Here is a 22719-nt window from a genome sequence, read left to right on the forward strand (position 1 = left end):
AAAGTGAACAAACTAGCAGTTCGTGGGATAACAGTTCTGGGATGCAAAAATCCAGACAACCAATGGACAGCAGTAAAAGGTTAGTTTTCTGTATCATTTTGCTGCTATCTTCTGGGCACCCTAGTCAGTATACATTAAGGCTGTCTTCTGTGCTTGCCCATAGCTATCTGCCCTAGAGAAAGTCCTCTGGGCACATCATGCTTATAGTAGATCACGACCAGTTTTGTTTTCTTAGTCAAAGAATGAAGGTCTGACTAAGAATTTATGTGCTTGTAAATTAGCAAGATAGCTGCAATCCCGTCCTTGACTGTATTTATATCAGTGATTATTCCCAAGCTACATCTACAGTATGTATATTTTGGACACTCAAAGCAATGCTTGCACCATTAGCAAAAGATTAAGAATCCTATTTTAATTTTAGTCTGAATGGTAGTGGCAGTGAAGAAATGTGCCCTCTCTACCGCCTGTGTCATCTCAATGTTGTCCAACCGAAGAGTTGTTTACCCGGGAAATCAGCCCTTTGGGACTGGGAGACCCCCTAGAGCAGTGGTTCTCAACCTTTCTAATGCCGTGACCCCATAATACAGTTCCCCATGTTGTGGTGACCCCCAAGTGGGTGTTGCCACCAATAAGAGGGAGTAGGTCAGCTAGGGAAAAGGGAAAAAAATGGCGGACAACGTGGTTTGGCGACCCCCGTGAAATGGTCGTTCGACCCCAAATGGGGTCCCGACCCACAGGTTGAGAACCACTGCCCTAGAGTTACTGCAGAATAAAATAAAAATAAACCACCCATAGTCACTTGGCATCTTGACAGCATATAAATTTAAATGATAATGATGATAATGATGAAGATGAGATGAAGGAGGAGGACAAGGAGGAGGAAGACGAGGAGGAGGAGGAGGAGGAGCAATGTCTTGCCTTCTCCCTCAGTGGAACCTTTTGATCCCCATATATGGAAACTTAGTTGAGATTCAAGCCATTGGTCCAGCCTGATAGGCTTAAAGCCAAGACCCAGGCAAAGAACTCTCTGCCCTGACTGAGGCTTTGGGCAGTAGTAAGAACAGGTAGTGCTGCTGGGGCCTCTACAGCTGTAATTCTGATTCAAAAGATAGTCCCATTTAAAAAGGGGGAGGGGTTATCTGGCAGAGTTGCATTGAAATGATTGGATCATCAGTAAATGGATTAGCTCCATCTAAGCATCTGAATACAGCCAGAGCTTTAGAACAAAATTACAGGGAGTAGCTGAGCCACGATACTAAATATTAAAGAAAATAGTATTCCAATATTCTTGCCTGGCACAAAGAATAGGATGGTATCCCTTCCCATTCCTTTTAGAAATGCTGACTGAATAAGTAATTGACCATTTCTTTGAACATGGGTCATAGAACATAATTCTTTCCCTGACTTTTCTTTTCCTTTCCCTCCTTAACTGTGCTATTTTTAGTACTGTGGGGTTGCTTAGATGACACATTACAGATTAAAGACTCTCTCCTCCAACATTTTACAAAGTAACTGCAAGGTGACTATTAATGATAGCAATATTATAGCTAATGCTCAAACAATATAGCAGAGAGCAATCATGGGGGGGGGGGAGGATCCAGTTGGAACTACGAGTGAAAACATGGGGTTAAATCTATTTTCCCCTTTCTTCATACTGGACTGCCAATAAAAATAGGGGACAAACCTGATCACTGCAAACAAAAGATAGGTTCATAGGTGCATGCCAAATGTAGCTTTAGCCTTTTGTGTTTACCAAAAACTTTATTCTTGCTTGGAAATGCAAGGAAGTACAGAATCCCCTTTCATTTTAATACTTTAAAGGCTGTGGCTAAAGACAGTAACAGAAAGTTCATAATCTACACAGCATTCTGCTTTTTCATTGCATCCTTACCTGGAAAACCAAAGCTACCTGTTGATGTCTCTACTTTCAATTCATTACTACTAGAAAGTCCGACATTGATCTTCATGGTAATTATTAAAAAAAAAAAACAGGTTAGACCAGCAGGCAACAGCTGCAATAGAAATCTTCTGAAGCACAGGTATCAAACTCGCCATGTCACTTGATGTATCGCGACGTATCGTGACTTTTTTGCATTGCCGGAGCTGGGGTGGGTGTGCCCTCCATATGATGCAACCAGGCCATGGGCTGGCAGTTTGACACCCCTGTTCTGGAGTGATGGTCACACAGCTGAGAATTAATCACTCTGAAACCGTCTAATAGTGAAACTGTTGGGTCTTTTTTACAAAGTCAAAAGAAATAGCCCATGATGTACATGGAGTCAGGCTGCTGGGGATGCTATATTTCAGAAAGCTCTGTGAGCCTTTCAAAGCTGCTTTAGAAATTTCTTTTTTACACTTCTGGACATAACAGAATATGACTGGATTGACAAACATCCAAACTTCAAAATACTTTCTCTAGGTTTCAGTATTTTCCAGCAGTGGAAAACTATAGAATCCAGTTAACTATTGCTAGTATTTCCTATGCAAGTGTCTCATTGTAATTCATTGAGCAAACAATCTTTGCAACTAAGCAGAATTTGCAAAGATTGGAAAGAATAAAGTGAAATAAAATAAAGACAGATAGGACTTGTGTATATCATAAGCCAACAGTTATGAAAAATAACAGTCTACCAAATCATTTCCTTGATTTCAAAAAGAGTGTTTGTTTTTCTCCACATTTACCTTTTTAAAATTAATAAAGCTTTTATGTCCCGATAAAAAAGTTAGAATGATGGTGGTTTGAGTTAACTGCTTTTGTTTCTTTTGTTTTAATTTCACTCATATTACTTTCATACCATTTTTGTGCCCCTATAAATTGATTCTTTACTTGAAGTTATTTTGAGCCTCTTTACCTTGTATTCCTATGCATTCCATTTAGTTTTTCAGTTGTATGGATGAAAGAGAAATTATCAAGAATTGTAATTATTATTTTCTCTGAAACAAGTGGATCTACCGATAAAGGAACATTTTCTGGACGGAGCTTCCAGCACACAATCCAAAAGCATTGTTGAATTATTTTCTTTTTCCTCTGCTCATTTTTTTTTTTTTTTGAGGATAGCAGAGTACACAAGATAACATAAGATAACATAACATAAGATAACATAAGATAACATAAGATAGCAGATAACACAAGGCAATAATAATAAGACTTCTCTAAAATCCCATTCTGGAGTCAAGGAAATTGCACGATGGCTGCCTGTCTATGAACCTGGCTATAGAGCACCAGAAAGGTGAGTTTCAGCCATAGCTTTCAGAACTGCTTATTTGGCTCCAAGCTGGCTTTGCAATCGACACAGATATAATTTTTTAAAATTTGCAAACAGAAATTAGAATCTACTGGCTTAGTAGAGAAAACTGAAGCAAACAGTTTTAAAATGCACACAGTCATGCATTTTACCAAGTAATTGAATTTAGCTGACCTCTGATTCAGCTTGATCTTCAGTTGTTAAACAGAAGATGTAGATACATAATGTAGCTATCAACTGAATTTTTACTGAGACTTACATAATGATTCACTGGGGTGCTGAAAATGGATATGAACACTTGTTCTTTGGAAGACTCCTGAAGCCTTCAACAGTCATCAGTGCTACCAAAATTAGTGTTTTCCAGGGAAATACTGCACCAGCTCTCCATGCCATAAAGCAATATTACTTTCAGTTTGTTTTCTTCTTTTTAGTTCAAGCATCAGGGCTCCAAAATAACAAGATTTCCTGGGCAAGCAGTTAACTGTTTTGAACTCCCCCTAATCCTAAAGTCTATATACACAGACAATTTTCTCCTGAAGCTTTGTTTGTTTGAAGAAGGATCATAAACAAGATCAGGGTTTATTTTTTTCATGCAAGTTGCATTGGTAAAGGAGATGCTATCCTCACCCTCATCTCTGATGTGGCTTGCAATTTTATTCTGACAGTGTAACTCCCAAAGCCTATAGGTCACATTGGATTTCAAAGAATACAAAATTACCTTTCTGTGCAATGTTAACTCTTTCAGAGCTACCAAGTATATTATGTGTTTTCTATGATGGCTCAGTCTCTCACAAACATATGTACTTGCACTATTCTATCAAGAATCGTGATGACATCACACATTATCAAAATCATTATCTCCACAAAGGCTAGGTCTGTGTAAAGGAATGCCCACTCCTTTGCAGCACTACTTTAAATAGCATTATTATCGATCGTCTCACTTTCATATTAAACAAAAAAGAAATGCAAGAGCTGGGGTAACATCTGTTTTTCTGATTGTATGCATAATGACTTTACACAGAAACATACATTACATACTACATTCTGTTCTTAATAAACTGACTTTAGTTGTAGAATATCTCTCTGGACAAGAACACCTGCTACTGATGTGATTGTTGACTAGAAGGGGAAGGGAAATGATCAGATTTTATTAAAACATGCTCCCCACCCCATGAAAAGCAACACAGATAGTTGTCCAAGCTAATTATCATATACTCAAGAACAGGAATCCTGGCTGTCAAAGAATGGAAATGCATTATTTGGATCCTTTTTCTTCTCTATCCACCCCCCTCCCCCCAAAAAATCCCATGTTCTTCGTCTGAATTCAAAGTGAGAGTATCTCCTTAGCTTGCTTTTCACATCATAGGCAGGATGGAAGTAAAGGGAGGGAAGGAAATCACACCATCCCAACTAGAATAGCAGCAGGAAGGGGTTTCTTATGCACTTCAGTAAGAGAGATGGTGGGGAATATGCAAAGCCCATACCACCGGGAGGGACAGACAGGAGACTTCGTGAGCGCTCTCCCCAAAGAACTTCCAATGCTGATTATAGAGGAGAAAAAGGAGGCGCCCTACTCACCGGGTGGGCCAAAGCACACCCAGAAAACCAACGCTCCCCTTTTTGCTTTCTTCACCCACCTGTAAGACACCTGTTTCCTGAAGGTTAAACTCTTCAGCTTCTCTTCCAGAGAGTCCTCCTTCTGACCGGTTAGTCCAGGCACCTCTGGGTCGGCCCCCGTGGCGGGAGCACTGCGAGGGTCCCCACCGCCTTCGGCCCCACGGCACGTGCTGCCGCCGGGACCGCTGCCTCCTGCAGCCCCCTTCTCCTCTCCGGCTGCTGAAGCAGGGTTCATAGCGGTGCTGAAAGAACAGCAGCCCGGCGGAGAGAGGAAGCGCTGGGAACTAGCCCAGCAGATCGGCTTGAGCCGGGGACAGAGACCGGGCGGCGGGCGACTGCTGCCGTCGCGGCCAGAATGGAGCCCCTTCGTCGAGCCACCGGTCCAAGCGGCTGCAAATGGCAGCACTTTCCCGCAGCATCCATCGGCGGCTGCACTGGCTGCAGCGGGGCATTGTGGGAAACTCCCTACCTCCCACCCACCCCCCTCTGGCCAATCAGCGCCTCCTCCCCTCTCGCTGCTCCTCCTGCCACGCCCTCCTTAAGAGAAGAGCAGCAGCAGCTACACCTTTAGATCTGGCTAGAAGCCCCTCTGTGGAAAGTGGGAAGTGAGACGGGAGCAGGAGAGGTCTCCTCTCCCTTGGGTTCTGCAAAAAGATGGAAGTTGTGTATGAGAGTCCCATGTCTGTAAAGGGGACAAACATAAGCTGCTTCAGCATATTAGCAGGGTATAAAAAAAAAGCAACTGTTTTTTTTTTTAATTGTAACTATCATTGTGGGACACAGGAAGGTGATCTGGAACTATCCAACTTAAAGAAAAATTAAGAAAAGGTGAGGAGGAAAAAAGTTCTGCTGAAGATTTCCATCATTAGCTCATGATGAAATTGATGCATGAGTTGGGTATCCTGTAAAATAAATAAATAAAGCACATAAACAATTTTACTTTGCAAGGAAGACATTGGAATAGTGAGGAGAAGATAATATCTACTTGCCACTCTTCAACTAGCACCAAATCAAAATTTCTTTCAAGACATTCTCTTGTCTGGTGGGATACTGGAATGGTGAAGGAAGTCTAGCAGGATACAAGGAGCTGAGATGAAATCTATAAGCTCACCAGATGCACTTCTAACTTTTCTCAAGATATACTCTTCCCCTAGACAAATGCTCTCATTACAATAAAAACATGGATTCTGGCTAACAAATATACAGTAGATATTGGAGGTGTCACTATCAATATTTCCTTCTCTTTGGGTCTCTGTTCTCTTAATGGCTGTGCAGAACTTTGGACTTAGTTTCCAGTAGGTGCTTCAGAGCACATGGTTACAATGAAATATAGCACTTACCTGTTAGTTTCTAAGGTTGCCCGATTATTTTCCAGAATGAGTGGCTGTCCTCTGAAGTATCTGAATAATCCCAGGAAAAGACTCAGCAACTTTAAAGAGTTGTAGACAGGCCATATACCACAAAGATCATTTTAGACAGTAAATCTGAAACACTGCAGAGATCTACAGTGCAAAGCAAAAAAAAAAAAAAATCCTGCCTTCCATTCATAATGCAACAGGGCTTTGGAGCAGGATGGGTTTATTTACTGTATTTGTTAAACTGAGGGAACTCAGAATATTTAGGCCTGAGCAAAAATATTGAAGAGGTTTTGCAGGATCCAATCTGGGTCAGTCACTGGGATCAGAGGTTTAGTCTTCTGAGCTTTCAGACTCATCCTGGAGCCCACCCTCAGGGAACTTCTCTCGACTGGAATGTGTGTGACACATGTTACAGTAGAGAGACTTTCCTTGAGGATAGACTCCAGCATTAGTCTGAAAGCTCAGAAGTGACTCGTCCCAGTGACTGACATAGATTGGATCCTGCAACATTATCCTGGGATACGTATATTTGCTTTCACTCATGAAGAAGTTGTGATAGCATTCTGGGCCCTTGAACAGGTGTCAGGCAGAAGGTCTAGATTTTCTATCATTTTAGAAAGCAAAACACAGATTAATGGGATTACATTACAAGAAGACAGATTCAGACTGACTGTTACTGTAAAAAAATCAAAACAGAAAATCAACTTTAGAAACAATTACCCAGAGAGGTGCTGGGGTCCTCCTTTTCACTGAATGTATTCAAGGCTGCAGTCAAGCTATCTGGCATGGAAGCTTTAACTTGGATTATTGCTCTGAGCAGGGATTTGACTCAGTGGCCTATTATTATTATTCTATTATTTTATTCAGATAGAGAAGTAATTTTACAAGCAAGACAAGTATACTAGATTCCATTACTTTTCATATGCCTATTCATTGCAAACTCATGCAATGTGGAGTTTGGTCCATGAATGTTTAATGGGCACCAAAGAGCAGAATCGTAAAATATATGCCTGTGTTGCATACCCATTATAACCCAATCCAATATATAATAATATACCTTTTTATGTAAGTGATTTTATATTATTTTATTATGATGATGATGATGATTTTATTTTATTTTATATTTATTTTATATAATAAAATACCTTTTTATCATCTTTCATTTATAAGATCTACTAGTTTGATAACCACAACTATAACTGCTATCCCATCATTCTGTCTATAAGATAGAAAGATCAAACTTCATGTACAACTGTGATAAACAAAACATCAGAACTACAACATTGGATCAGCCATATTGAATCAAACAGATCAAACCAAATTGAATTTGCCGAAAGACTTTATAAAACATGAGATGCTTTCTAGGGAAGAAGTTCCAAATGATGCATCTGGAGATTATTATGCCGTGAGTTACTCAATTGCCAACAGTTCCCCCTAAAAGAAGTTGAAAGACTTTCTTGCTCTTTTCAACTTTAAATGCATTTTAATGTCACTTTTGTTTTTACTTCACCATCACTTATTGTTTAAATTGTTGCCATTAACTGCTCCCATAACATTTGTAATGTTATGTTGTCCTAGAAAATCAGTATACTTCAGGAACAAGATATAAATACTTTAAATAAGGAGAAAGAAAAAGGGAGTGGATGAGTGGGTGGATGGGATTGAAAAAAGTAATAGTAAGGTTCTAGCAAAGTTAAAGGCTTTGATATTTCTCAGTAAATCAATCTGATAGAAAATACCAACTAGCTTTGCCATGAATCTTTTTTATAAAACTAAGTATTAATCTAGCATGCAAGTTGAGTCATGTTCACTCATCTACATTTACAGGTCTCTGTGGTCATAATTCAGCATTTATTTGTGCAAATCAAACTTTCTGTGTTCCTACAAAATCAAATGTCTACCCTGAAGAAATTTTATTTGATGCACAGATTTCAGAAATACAGAGGCTGTCTTAGCTCTCCCCAACCTGATGCTCTCCAGATGTTTTGCAACCAGATAGCAGCGAATTCTAGGAATTATCCCTGCAAATTAGGACAGCATATCCTGTCCCAACATCATCCAGATGTTTAGACTGGATTTGGGATTTTTGTCCACCTATCGAGTCCTTCCCATGGACACGGGATAGGGAGATGTTGCTGTTTAGTAATAAAAAAGTTAATTACAAGTAAAATATATAGAGACCCAGGCAGAGAGAGAATGAATATATACATCTTAACAGTGAAGCCCTCTAAAAATGTCTCTAGCCCCCAATTTATTTCCAATCCAATGAAATGAGAATAGAAATTGGTCACTCAGGATTCTGTCTTGTCTCTCCAAAACCCAAATAGAACGGGGCCAAATTTGGGGTGGCAGACAAAGCAGAAAAAGAGAGGCAAATTTTGAAGCAAAACTAGGTTAGATCAAGACCTACAGAGAAAAACATTATAGAGAAAGAATTGGTCCAATGCAGATTTAGAGGAGAGGCAGGAGGGCAGTGGCTCAGAAAGTTGCTAACTACTCCATTCTGAGCCCCCAGTCATGAGACCCAGAGCAGAACCCATAAAGCTGACCCTATGTTTCTAATCAACACATCCACTCACATAGAGATGTAACACACTACTTTATTATGCAGAACACACAAACATCTCCTACAACCCCTGCAAATACAATGGCTGGAAAGCCTTGCAGAATTCACACTTGGAAAATTTTCTCTACTAATTTCTATCAAATATTTAAGGGCCCATTTAAAGCACACTAGTATTCCTGGAAATAAAGATGATGCTTTTATTTTACTTTACATCATTGCTGACTTCCTGTTTTTAAATTGAAACCCTTGTAGAAATGGAATCTGTGAACTTATTAACATCTATAATCAACACATTTGGGAACCCCAGATGTAAATAATTGGGAACAATCATCTACATAGAGTTCAATTATGGCTATCTGAAAATATAAAAGCTGTATATCTGGACAATGGGATCCAGATAGAGATGGTTTTAGGAGAAAAAAAAGAGTATTAAATGTATAAATACAACTCATAACTGACTTGTAATTAGCTTATGGAACTTGGCCAGAAGATGTGATGGTCACTACTTAAAATGGCTTTGAATCAATTTGTAGACTAGAGATGAATCAATTGCTACTAAGTAGAATACAGCTTGAATACTAGATTCAGAAAATAAAGTTGTGGACTTCTGCTTATTTGTAGATATTCCAGATATACCTGTATGATTAAGGAGTGAAATAAAATACTGGGGTTTGGTATAATTTAGGTTTTGGGTTTGCACATTGGTAGATGTAAACTGCATCTTTCCTTACCACAGATGAGTAAAAAGCAAAGTTTTAAAATGCAATGACTAAACAGGCTTCTCTTTTTCTTTAGGAAAATATTTATTTGCAAGAAAATAGATAAAGCATTACATAGTTGCACTTAGGTACATACAAAAAGCATTTAGTTTGCAGTTTCATTTTAGACTTGTGTGCCTAATAAAAGTATTTTTTAAACAAAATTTCTTTGCCGCTCCGAAGTAAGAGAGAACATATTTAGAAGTGCATATGTATATTGTAATAAAAATGGTATGTTTAAGGTATTGGCATTTTTTTAATTTTTACCTTATGTTTTTTATTAAATAACTATTGTATTTTAATTGATCAGCTCCATGGATAAAACATATTTGCATATTCACATAGCAGAAATAACTGAGATTATTTTTTGGGGGGGGACAGAAATATGTCAATATGTATGGCCCAGTTTAACAGGTTTGGGCTTACATGATACAAATTACAGACATTATTATTAAGCAAGTACTTATAGTACATTTTTTGCTTGACAATAATCCTCAAGCTGACTTATAATAACAAATGAAAACTTAACTTATAATAAGATTCTCTAAAAGGCAGTAATAATTTATGAAAGTTCCAGGGAACTTTGATGTATATATTCCCTGACCCGGATGCAGAAAGACATCATGTGAGTCTAATTCTGCCGATTTTAGTAGGATTATGTGTTGCAATATATAAAATCATGATCTATATTTCAAGGATAAGAAAAGCCTGAACGTCAGTATTTTTATGAATGAAATAAATCCAGTCACGTTTCTTCTTTAAAGACACTAGATGTAATCATGTCATGGGCAACTGTGTCCCATTAACAACACATTTTCAGATTTTCAACCTAAAGTACAACATACACAACATTTTAAGCGATGTATAAGAGCCACACTTCACAAAATAGACAGGACCAAGTATCAGGATGATTTAAATTTTATAAAATATTTAGCCTTGAAAAAGCAAATCAAGGTGGATATGTTTACCTAACTAACTCTAAACTCAGCACCTGAGAAAAGATGCTAAAATGGGCGACGAGATCCATTAATTTTTGCACAGAAAATTAAGGAGAATTAAATTGCACTTTCATTTCAACCAGCCTGTAAACTTTATCTATGCCCCATCCATTGTAAAGTTGGTATTCAATGTATTTATTCACTTAATTTTATCCTACTTTATTTGGCACAACTCAAGGTGGCAGACACATATCTACCGTATATGCCGGCGTACAAGACGACCCCCATCTTTGGCGCCGATTTTAGCGCTCGCGGAAGTCGCCTTATACGCCAGCATATACGGTATTTCTCCTGGTAGGTTGGGTTGAGAGAGAGCAAATGGCCCAAAGTCATCCAGCCACCTTTCATGCCTAAGGGTGAACTCACAATCTCCCAGTTTTTAATCCAGCATCTCAAACACTTTACCAAACTGATTCTAGCTTGTATTTTATTATGCATTTGTATTATTTTCTTGTATTTATTGTATTGCCATGGAATTAGTGTGGCATGTTTTGCATTTGTTAACAGTGGCGGGATAATTGTCTTATTATCATTTCCTGCTATCGTGAATGCTCAAACAGTGCCTATTCTACAAACATGTAAGCATCAATTACCGCACAGTCATTGACTTCCATATATTATCTACTTCATCTATCTTCCATGTGTCATTTATCCCTATGCATCCTCAACATTTTGTTCACATTTAAATTGTAACAAGATTGGTGTTGTTTGGACGATTATGAAGAAAAAAGGGTTCAGAAAATTATCTTCAAAAAGAATTAAATTACATTTAGCTAATGTGCATTTATTTATAAATACTGTCCTTAGACAGCTCCTCCCCATTCTTTTTTGAAGGAAAAATTTCAGACTATGTTCTTTGGAAGAAAAAAAAAAGCCATCTTCTTCACCATCTTTGACTTATGATCAGAATTGAGTCCAAAATTTCTGTTGTTAAGCGAGACATTTGTTAAGTGAATTTAGCCCCATTTTATGACCATTCTTGCCACAATTCTTAAGTGAATCACTGCAGTTGTTAAGTTAGTAACATGGTTGTCAAGTGAATCTGGCTTCCCCATTGACTTTGCTTGTCAGAAAGTCGCAAAACATGATCACATGACCCCAGGACTTTGAAACCATCATCAATATGAGCCAGTTGCCAAGGGTCCTCATTTTAATCACATGACCATGGGGATTTTGCAATAATTGTGTGAAAAATGGTCACTTTTTCCAATGCTGTTGTAACTTTGAACCATCACTAAATGAACTGTTGTAAGTCGAGGACTACCTGTACAGAAAAGAGGATGGAATTGGGGAAGAGATTTAAATAATATATACCAGAAGAGGAAATGTTGGTCTGCAAAGTATAATTCTACCTTTCAAATGAGTTGCAACCATTCAAAACTCCAAACAGTGTTCTAAAGTGTGCAGATATCTCAACTTGTTATTGTGATTTTAAAATATGCAAAACTAAACAAAAAGAAAAGGATAGATTAGTCCACTGGGTATTGATGTCATAAGGAAGCTTATGTTGCAAAAACTGTGCTTATATATAAGGGAAGGCTCCCTAGTAACATGTTACAAGTTTTCAACATAAACTAGCATCTCTTATCCCTCAGTTGGTTTTTTTAATTGCCTCTTCTTAGGCTTTTTAAATGTATATAAAGCTGGTTGATAAATTCTGTGTTCCTTCCAAGGCCTCATGTTTTTTATGGAAGAAAAAAAAATATTCTACTACATGAGAAGCAACAAGTCTGAGCTCCAAAGTGTGGGATTTAAATCTACAAGTCTTGAGAGTGAGGGAAAAAAAACTAATAAACCAACATGGCCAGCTGGAGTACATAGGGTTTGACTACACCTTCAAAATAACAATATAAAAAAGCAGTTTCTTTTCAATTAGCAATTACAGAAGAATTATTTTTGTCAGGAAGTGAGAGAGAAGATGCTAAAGATATACTTTTATACTGGGAGGGGGTGGACTACACAATGGCCTTCTATCATTAGAGAACTTAATTTCATAGAAGCCAGCCACTGCTAGCAATTCATATTAGTCATTCATTTTTTTGACAGCCAAATTATGGATAGCACCCACTCCTCAAAATTGATGGTTTGGGAGAAAAAGTCCTATTATCAGATATTTCTTGAAAGACATTTCAAATTTGACATTCAACCCAGAGTTACAAGAAAAGGAGAAGCAAATTATCAGATTATTATAGAATGGAAAACTATCAATTTGCACAGTCAACATCTGATTCAGAAACATTAACTAGTTAAAATACTTTACATAATAAAAAACAGTGAATACAATCAAAGCATATACATAGGAAAAGAAATATACGTCTATCTAATACTCAGTTATTAAGAGCTTCACAATCCCAGAATTTGGTATCCATAAATAGAGAGTTTAAAATAACATTCTCTTATTTTAGAGTCCACCCACTAGCTACATTATCTAAAATCTATTAGCTACATCTGGAATCAATGATCACATAATGAATACAGTGCAGTAAAATAAACATTGTTGACCAAGTATGATATTTGAAAAATCCCCCGTTAAAAGTGATTTGGAGATATTATTTTTTGAACTCTAAGCATATAAATAATAGTTTGATGAAGGGTCCCATGCAACTGTATTTTACAGAGGTGCTGTTTTAACATATTCATACTAATAATTCCTTCCCAAAAGTTCTGATCATTTAAGATTATAGAAACTGAGTTTGCTGAGACTGAAATTTTTGCTGGTTTCATAACCAAGCGCCTATTTAAAAACAAGTACAACAAAGAGAAAAAAACAACAACACGTTAGGAAGTAGGAAAAAATCTTATTTAGATTAAATTTTTAAAGGTTTAATGTCTGGAGCCTAAAAGTTTTGGAAGTTTTTCAAAGTCCGCTGAGATCATTTGAAAGAACTTATAACATTGACTTGCCATTCCAGCTTCGATCGTAGAAAAAAACAACTAATAAATACTATTTACAACAGAAAGATACAGGAGAGTATAAAATATAAGGGAATACAAGCAACCAGATTCTCATATCCATAAGAGAATCTGGTATATATTCTCCACAACTAGGCTTAGTGAATATTTGGGGAATTGTAGCAAGAAGTCATCAGACTGGGAAAAATTAAGCTAATATACTAAAAGATGACTCCAAGCCTTTTCAGTTTTTACAGAGATGTCACCATGGGAGGAAAGTAATTATGAAACTTCTGAGTCTAGCAAGACCAAAATGTTTTGCCAGAAGTAACCATTCTTGTCCACTGAGGTACAACAAAGAACACGTCTACAGTCCAATTCTGCTAGAGAAAGTGGGGGAAAAGTTCCTTGGTTATGCTTCTACTTCACCATGATTATGGAAGCTCCAGAGGAGATTTTCACTGAGGGCAACACCCTATCACCGGTGGCATCAAAATAGCATCAACATAGTTCTTCCCACTATGAATATTATGGTAGACGTCAGGTATGACAATTACTATTTTTTTTAAAACAGCAAGGCAAGAAAATAATTCAAAAGGTCTGCCTTTATCATATTTCCACATCAACACCCTCATCATGGATGTAGAAGTGAAATGGCAAGCTAAACAGTTAAAAATTAGGATTTTTGGAGAATAGTCTATCAAAGCCACTTTTTCACATTAAAAAAATCAGACAAGTCCTCCATTCTCGCCATTGAGATTTACTGACAGTGAGAAGTCTTTCCAATCTTTTGCTTGGAACAGAAATGAAGATGCAAGGGAGGAAATGTTCCTTTCTCCTAAAATGTAGCGTTGACTCTTCTGTCAATTTCAACGATTTTTAGTGTTTCATTTGCATCCAGCTCTGAACTGATTCTATAAGCAGAGATGAGGAAGAATTCAGGTTATTGTACAATACTAGTATAAATAAAACCAAGCAAAACAAAAATGACTACTTAGGTTTTTTTAAATTGTTATTGTGAACATTGTAGCTTCCCTTCAAAGTAGCAAGATATCAAATGACACGAAGCTCAACTTTCCCATCCCTAAATCTTTAACTTTAAAATGGCAAAGTCTGAATTTGAGACCTGTCACCTCCAGCATGTGTTCTCTATCCAGAATTGTAACCATTTATTTTTTTAAAAATATTAAATTTGTGTACTTCCTATCTCACTATCCAAAGCAACCCTGGATAGTTTAATTTACTCAATTCAACCGCAATCCTATCGTCTTTTTCCTGGAAGCAAGTCCCACTGAATTCCATGGAAATTGCTTCTGAATAAACATGCACTAGATCATGTGTTCATTTAATTGCTCAAAATCTCAATTTTCAATTAAGTAAAAAGGTGTTTTCAATGAATCAGGCAGCATTTTTAAAATCTAAGTTCTTATAAAACTTGCAGATGGCAAGTGTCATTTTTAAAACTGCCATCTGTTGGCAAAAAATGCTTTCTTTTCTAAAGTAATGCCTACTGTGGTTTAAAAGTTTTAGATGATATTGTGCACAGAAACCATACTTTTTGCCCTTTCACACAATCTTCTTCTGCAAATGTATATACATTCAATTGAATAACACTCATACATTCAATAAATTAGTTTTGTGTATGTGCTTGTATGTATAGGTATAGGTATGTATGTATGTCAGTCCTTATTCTAACACTGAGCTACAGCCACTCTGGAAAGAGAAAATCCTCCTGAAGCAGTGGCTATCTAGAGGTTGTTTTCCAAGTGAATAAGCTTTTTGTAGTATTCTTGGCAAGGAATATTTTCCAGGTACTGTTCATTCATCATGCTGACTGGCTCTATTATCTTTCCAATTACTCTGGCCGTGTTTTTTTTTTCTTGGAAGAAATGAGCAATCTAGAGCAGAACATAATGACCTTTTGAAATTTCCCAACACATCTGTAAACAGAGAAATTATGTGGACACATTGTATTTATATTTGTAAATCTGTTTAAGAATAAATACCCTTATTGATTTCTAAATAAAGCCCAAAGTTTTTGCTGATGAAAAAGTCCAACAGGAAGAGTCAATGAAGAAATAATTATACAACCAAACAAATAATATTCATGCTGAGCCCTTAGTCATCTTGTATCTAAATAAGCTCTACATCACAGTGTATCCCTAAAATTTTCACTGACATTTTTTTTCTCCTTTTAAATTATTTGTCACCAAGCTGAACAGGAACTAGTAAAAAAAAAAAAGGCAGGTTGATTTCTCTGCCACTCACTAAAGCAGATATTTTTTTCTTTCCCAGTATCTTTCTTCAAAACCAAACACTTACAATGGGCATTCTAATTTTGCCAAATACTCACCTGTGCTGTTGCAGCCCCACCAGCACTGACTTTTCTAGCCTTGTCTCATTGGCTATTGTGATCTCTGTAACATGACTGGGTTGTGACTTGGACATGGGTTCCAAAGACAGGGCTTTGGAAGCATCCAGGTGCCTGTCCCAGTCATTGCTGTGGTCTGACAAGGGCTGTTCCTCCAGTGGATAAGGCCCCTCATAAGTCAGCAGGCTCCTTGATCTCACTGCAGAGAAAAATAAGGAAGAAATGGAGTAAACTAACAGCAAATTTAATACTTATGAAAACAAGAAATTTCATTGGGATTGATGGCATTCAACAGCTTTAGCAGAGGAGAACATTTTGGCTACAGATGGTGGATTTCAGTATAAAAAGCTGCCTTAGATAAATGGCCCATCTAAGTCCAAATATTAGATCCAAATATTATGTGGGACTTGATAGCAGAGTTATTTTGTAGCCTTGCTCTCAGAGATCCAAAAAAAATGGTCAGGTGTTGACTTCTGACTCTTCTGAAATATAAGGTTGATTCCTGCTGTTACATTTACATGTGTTATTTAATTTATACAAAGTTGCCTTTTCCTATTTTTCCCAAAACTGGATCCTTTCAAATATGTAAAATATCAACTCCTTGATTTTGCTCCCTGTTATACAGCTGAACATATTTGAAAGGCTTCAAGTTAAGAAATAATTGTCTATACTTAAGCAGAGGAAGACTCTTCCCCTTTTTCCAAATGGTAAACATTTTAAATTAAACAAAATAGGTTATAGGTACGTAAGGTATCTCTCAAAATTGAGAACTAGAATTCTTTCCAAAACTAGAATTCTTTCCAACTGGGCCATCTCATTGACCTGTTTCCACTCTTTAACCTTCCATCCCAAATACATTGGTTGTTTCTGATAAAGCAATCTAATTCTGATACTTGCAACGTATGTAAGGAAAGCTCAAAACTACCAGAAGTGAATAAAAGGATGGAGTGGCTACAGCCAAGAACATATACCTGATAAATTAGAGTAAAGATCAACCTCTTGAATAGGTGATGGACAACCTATAGCTTTCAATCATACAAGACCCAAACCCCTCCTTTTAGTCTCCAAGAGTTGCAGTGCTTTACTTATACACACACACACACACATACACACACACACACACACACACACACACACACACAAACTTTCCAGAGATCCCAGTGATGTATCTAAATCATTACTCCCATCCATTATCTTGGCTAATAAAAATGTATAGCCACTAGTAGCTTCTCATCCCTGTTTCAAAGGTTCTATATTAGATATTTTCAGATTACACAGTTCCCCATAAATCCTTCTATTGTACCAACAGACCAATAAAATAGAGTTCGCTTGCATACCTGCATCTTGATTTACCAGTCAACATAAGTGACTGGTAGATATCTAGGCAGATACAACCATGTGCAGCTGTCCTACAATAAAGAAGCCTTTTTCAGACTAGATACTGTTATAGCTCTTACTATAGAAGACACAGCAAGGGAGTAATAGTGGTCCACTTCTTCTCTATCTACATGTGAAAAAAATTTCCTACACCAACGCTTAGATATGTAACATGTGATAGCCTCACATGTGATATCTTATTATCATGGAATTACTTTCACTTTGGAGTCTCTTATCTGTATTATAGTTTGTACCAATGACAATAAAAAGAAGAGGTACTCCCTAGCCTAGTCCAATAACTGTAGAAGGGAGGATATGTTATACATGCTCAGAACAAAGTCTTAATTAGGATAACTTTGGTAGTTAGTCAACTACTATCCTTATGCCATCCGTCTGGTAAACTCGCAAGATTTGTTTTTCTCGCCATGCACATGTATACATAACCCGAACTAGATTGTTGTTTCTCCGTGTCATATAATATATGTGGGTATATGCATAATTCTGTATTTATTTATTTATTTTTGTCATATTTATGTAGTGATTAAATAGGAGGTGGTGACCCTTTGAGAGCTGTATGCTACGAAATTTCATTTTAATGTATGCTGCTTAGTGTACATTCAAAGTGACAATAAAATTATTCTGTTCTATTCTATTCTAAACTGTCTGAGTTGTGATCAAGAGATTCACAATATGTGCCATCAAACCATCTCCAGGTGTCATGTTATTTACTTCTCCCATATTCTGAAAAAGTATAAAAACTGGCAAGAGACCACAGACATTATGAACCTCAGCACAGACTGAAGACTTAGGAAAACACTAAGAATCAGCCAGGTGATGCCAGTGAATCTCTCCTTTGTAATTTCAGGGTTTTCTGAGTAGCTGAAAGGACTGGCATATTTTCTTTTTCCTTCTGTAAACTCTCTGAATCTATATTCAGTAAAATATGGAGTGAGCTATTGTCTCCGATTCTAGAACCTATTATTTATTGGTTGGTCACTGGTGCCAACACAAGCTCCCAGCATTCCTGACTATTGGTTATACTAACAGGGGGGACTAGAGTTATAGTTTAAAAATTTCTGAGTACCTACGCTAAGAAAAGATGCTTTATAAACTGAGAACATTAAAAACTCCTGCACTCACCTATTGATGCTGTATATGACTCTGGTGTAGAATGCTGGGTTGGCAGCACAGCTTTTGTGATGGAGGAATGAGGCCCAAAGCTCTGTGAAAAGCTGCCCAAAATAATTGCAAAGCATAATACTACAACCTGGTAGAGGGGGGAAAGCACACATTTTATTATATGTAATAAAATTAAAGTCTTGTCATTAAAAGTTAAATATAAAACCAATGCAATGCAATATAATACAATACAAAATACAAGTTAAGTACAAAGCCAACAAAAACTATGCTCCAGAAGTTCTTTCTTCTCTTCTCTTGCTCAGCTGAAATAATTCTCTGAAATCTAGGTGCAATACTGATTTAGCTTGATAGTTAGATCTCAACTTATCACTCTTTGTTTAATATTGGTTCAAAGTTACAACAGCCTCAGAAAAAAGTGACTTATGACCTGTCCTTGAAATTATGATCATCACACCACCACCCTCAATCACGTGATCACAATCCAGGTGCTTAGCAAATGGATTGCATTTACAATGGTTGTAGCATGATCACAACTTCTGATCTTCTCAGCCAGCTTTCCACACACAAAATTAATTGGGGAAGCCAGGTTTGCTTAACGGCCATGTGATTCAATTAATGACCATATGATTTACATAATAATCATAGTAAAAATGTTTGTGAAATCAAGTGGGTCACATAATGACTTGCTTAATGGTTGCATTGCTTTGAGACTGAAATTCTAGTCCTAATTGTACTATCTGTACTAGAAACACATCTTTTTTTAGCATAGTGATTCTAGAAGCTTTGGAATCATTCTACTTAGTTGAGATATAATTAAAAACAAGTATCACATATTTTTATTGGCTTTATATTACCACCCCTCCCATTTCACCTGCTGCTTGTGTGTTCCAGTATGTTTAGAAAGGAACTTAACTGGATCTACTGGAAGCAGAAACACTTCATAAATAATAATCTGATAAGGATCTTGAATGTGTAGATAAACCATAACTATATTCTCAGTTTTTAAGAGCAAAATGTGGGTACCTAGACACTTATTCCTCACACCTTGACAGCATAAGCTGCTTAGAAACACCAAAGAATGATAAGTGAAAGTCCTAAGGGACCATCAGGGATGAGAAGCTGCTTACCATTAGACATGTCCCTGTTTGTGTACTAGCAGCTTTACAGGAGCGTGACACTTTGCCAGCTACCATGGTTTGAAGCCTCTGTAATTGCTGCAGGAGCGTTCTGAAAGATACAGGAGCAGGAATCACTATATAGGTCAGTTAAGAACATAAAAGCCCTGATGGATCAGATTACAGGCTCATTTAGTCCAATCTTCTTTTCCCACAGTGGTCAATCAAATGTCACTGAAGTCTGCCAGGAGAATATATGAAAACACATAGACACCCTGACTACTAGCACCTTATCTTTCATGAAACTGTCTAATCCCTAATTCTACCCAGGTTGAGAACCATCAATACAGCTTGAGATAGCAAATTCTACAGTTTAACTCTGCACGGTGTGAAGAATTGGTTTTCACACATCCTTCCAATTTTTCTGCCCTTATGGTTTCTCAGATGTATTGGATATTTTAAGATTTTAATAATTCAAGACCTGTCAGGAAGAATACACCCACATAATAAACCCCACAAGAAGAAAGAAAATATTAATTTTCTTTTCTTTGAGATTGCTCAATAGATGCAGTTTGATCCAGCTTTTTACAAAATGAAGTTCTAGAGGAGCCTTTCCCAACACTGTATCTCTGAGACATGCAACACATCTGTTAAACTTCAGTTAATCCTGTGAACTATGGCTTTAACATTATGGGAGATGAAGTCCAGGGCTCACTGCATCTAGGGCTCATCCAGATTTTTGCAATCCTGATCTGGTAGCCGTGATTCAACACATTTGCGAGAATACAATTTTGAGGAAGAATAGAGTAGCATTGTTAACAAGGAACAATATTACACATTTAAGTCACAAAGAACAGAGATTGTCTATACTTTATGGCTATTGTATATACTCCCAATTGTGGGAGTTCTTTTCTCATTTACCTTTTTTCCCTTCAAAAGTAAAGCATAAATGCATTAACCTATCAATATTTATCTTTCTCCAGCTACCAAATCTCTTCCTGATTTGGAAATTTATATCAAACTATTTAGCCTGATAGAAGCCTTCCAGGCAGAAATCTGGCCAGCTACCATACTCTGTTCTTTGTTAAAGCTGCCAATGCCTAGGCCTATCTGTATACAAAGCAGGTATTCTGACATTGAGTTATGGTCCTTCCTTTCCATAGGAGGTTCAACACAAAATCATTGAATTATACTTGCATAGCTTGAGAATATTTGCTTATGGGCTACTTAATGATTGCTTTCTCCCTCCAATCTCAGATGCCAAACCCAGAGCAAAAGGGAAATGTCAGGGGAAAACCAGCTTAGAAAAAAAAGGAGTACATCCTACTCTTCAGTTTGCCAAAATCCCTTTCTACATCACAGCAGCTGAAAAAGGTATAGGAATCTGAATTTGCTATGGTAACGCAGAGGTCTGCCTCCAAGTGCAAAACTTATACGTGGAGACCCTTAACTCTGGTTCATCTAAGAATGAATGATTGCGTACTTTTATTTAAATCCTTTTTTTTTTAAACCGCCATAGCTGCCCACCGCTATTTAAACTATGCCAGATTCATTACCTTAATCCGTTATTGCACAGAAATAACAAAGCTGACAAAGCTGACCAAATGTACAATCAGTAACGGAATGTGAGCCTCCTGAAGGATTTTGCTCAAGCTTGCCACTTCATGTGTCAAAAAATGGTAAGTGCCTTTCTTGTTGCTGATGCCTGACAATCTGAAGCTACACTGACAGCCCACACTGTGAGAAGCAGTAGGCACAAACAGCTTTCCCCGGTTTTCAGTTGCTTGCAAGATTTATTTACTGCAGTGTTTCTATGTCACGTTCTGTCTTCCACACAGTATCCAAAACAGTTCACTAAAATCATCTACACAAAATATAAAGACACCAGCAAATCATTTCCAAACTCTACAGAAGACATTCTACTATCAAAGGAGTAGATATTCTGGGGATCCTTCTCCGTATCTCACAGAACTACAAATCCCACCCACATCAATAAAACCGCTGATTCTCTGCTTCTTCCAGTTCAACCAGGTAGTCCTCAACTTATAACCATTCCTTTAGTGACCATTCTAAATTACAATGGTACTAAAAAAAAAGACTTATGACCAGTTTTCACACTTACAGTTGTTTCAACATCCCCAAAGTCACGGGATCAAAATTTGGGCACTTGGCAACTGGCATTAATTTATGACAGTTGCAGTGTCCCAGGGTCCAGAGATCCACATTTGTAACTTTCCCAGCTGGCTTCCAAAAAGCAAAGTCAATGGGGGAAGCCAGACTCGCTTAACAACATAATTCACTTAACAACTACAATGATTCGCTTAACAACTATGGCAAAAAAAAAACCAACACATTAAATGGAACACAAGTCATTTAACAGCTGTCTTGCTCAGCAATAGAAATTGTAGGCTGAATTGCGATTGTCAGTTAAGGACTACCTGTAATTTGACTCACATAAGAATAGTAGTACAGTGAGGGAATTTTAGATCCTGGTTCAAAAGGATGCTGTGATAGCTAATGTCACATCCCATTTTTAATGTGTCATCTGGGCCTTTTTAGAAATTCAGATCTATTGACACATTTATATAAAAATAATTTAGCTGATTGGTCTCCTGGCCATTCCAGTTTTTTTCAGTTCAAAATATAGTATGGAAAGAAAGAAAGTTTGTTTTTCTACTTGGATTGCATATTTTACCTGTTTGTATTCTCCAGAACTTCTACTTTCTTGCGAAGCTCACTGTTCTCAGTTGAGCAGGACTCAACCCTTGGAAATCAATGAAAATTAAAGGCTTAAAGATCTGCATTTGGTTAACCAACAATATGAGATCTACTCTCTGAACTGCCATTAAATAAGAATTTGCCATGAGATTTACATTACTGACCTTTGATTTTATAACCAAGACTAGCTTGCACTGTAGAGAAACCCTATGTTTAGGAAGGATGGTGATTTATTTATTGAGAAATAAATGAAATAGTCTTCTTTCACCAGCACATTCTGCTCCAAGTTTTATTCTCAGCCTGGGTATATTAAATCAGAGGTCCCCAGCCTTCTGGGCACCAGGAACCGGTTCCGTGGAGAGAGGTTTTTCCATAGACTGGAGCTGCGTGGTTTTGTGTGCTGCTTTGCTTGTTTGTGTGGACCGGTTGCTGGCATGCCGCAGCCCAGTATTGAACCATGGATCGGGGGTTGGGGACCCCTGTATTAGACCATGGCTGTTATACTATTATTATTCCAATATCTTTATATATTTATTATGCATAGTCTGTTCCTTATGCCATCAA

The 22719-nt window shown here is 37.3% G+C and overlaps 2 protein-coding genes across 10 annotated transcripts in view; both read right to left on the reverse strand.

Annotated features, from left to right (window-relative positions):
- Positions 1–5315, reverse strand: part of DGKI (diacylglycerol kinase iota) — a 260970-nt gene extending 255655 nt beyond the window's left edge. For 5 of the 7 annotated variants that reach the window (XM_039344770.1, XM_039344773.1, XM_039344772.1 and 2 more), the window contains exon 1: positions 4883–5315. In XM_039344770.1, the coding sequence (XP_039200704.1) occupies positions 4883–5097 (215 nt within the window). In that variant the 5' untranslated portion in view covers positions 5098–5315. The remainder of the gene's footprint in view (positions 1–4882) is intronic. The other 2 variants (XM_039344776.1, XM_039344775.1) reach the window with 1 other exon arrangement.
- A 6871-nt stretch (positions 5316–12186) lies between these two features.
- Positions 12187–22719, reverse strand: part of CREB3L2 (cAMP responsive element binding protein 3 like 2) — a 61551-nt gene continuing 51018 nt past the window's right edge. For all 3 annotated transcript variants that reach the window (XM_039344778.1, XM_039344779.1, XM_039344780.1), the window contains 5 exons: positions 22133–22201; positions 19450–19549; positions 18323–18449; positions 15788–16004; positions 12187–14348 (listed from right to left, as the gene is read on the reverse strand). In XM_039344778.1, the coding sequence (XP_039200712.1) occupies positions 14273–14348; positions 15788–16004; positions 18323–18449; positions 19450–19549; positions 22133–22201 (589 nt within the window). In that variant the 3' untranslated portion in view covers positions 12187–14272. The remainder of the gene's footprint in view (positions 14349–15787; positions 16005–18322; positions 18450–19449; positions 19550–22132; positions 22202–22719) is intronic.

The sequence above is a fragment of the Crotalus tigris genome, unplaced genomic scaffold (assembly GCF_016545835.1).
Source record: "Crotalus tigris isolate CLP2741 ecotype Arizona unplaced genomic scaffold, ASM1654583v1 scf7180000017937.1871474, whole genome shotgun sequence".
NCBI classification, from domain to species: Eukaryota; Metazoa; Chordata; class Lepidosauria; order Squamata; family Viperidae; genus Crotalus; species Crotalus tigris.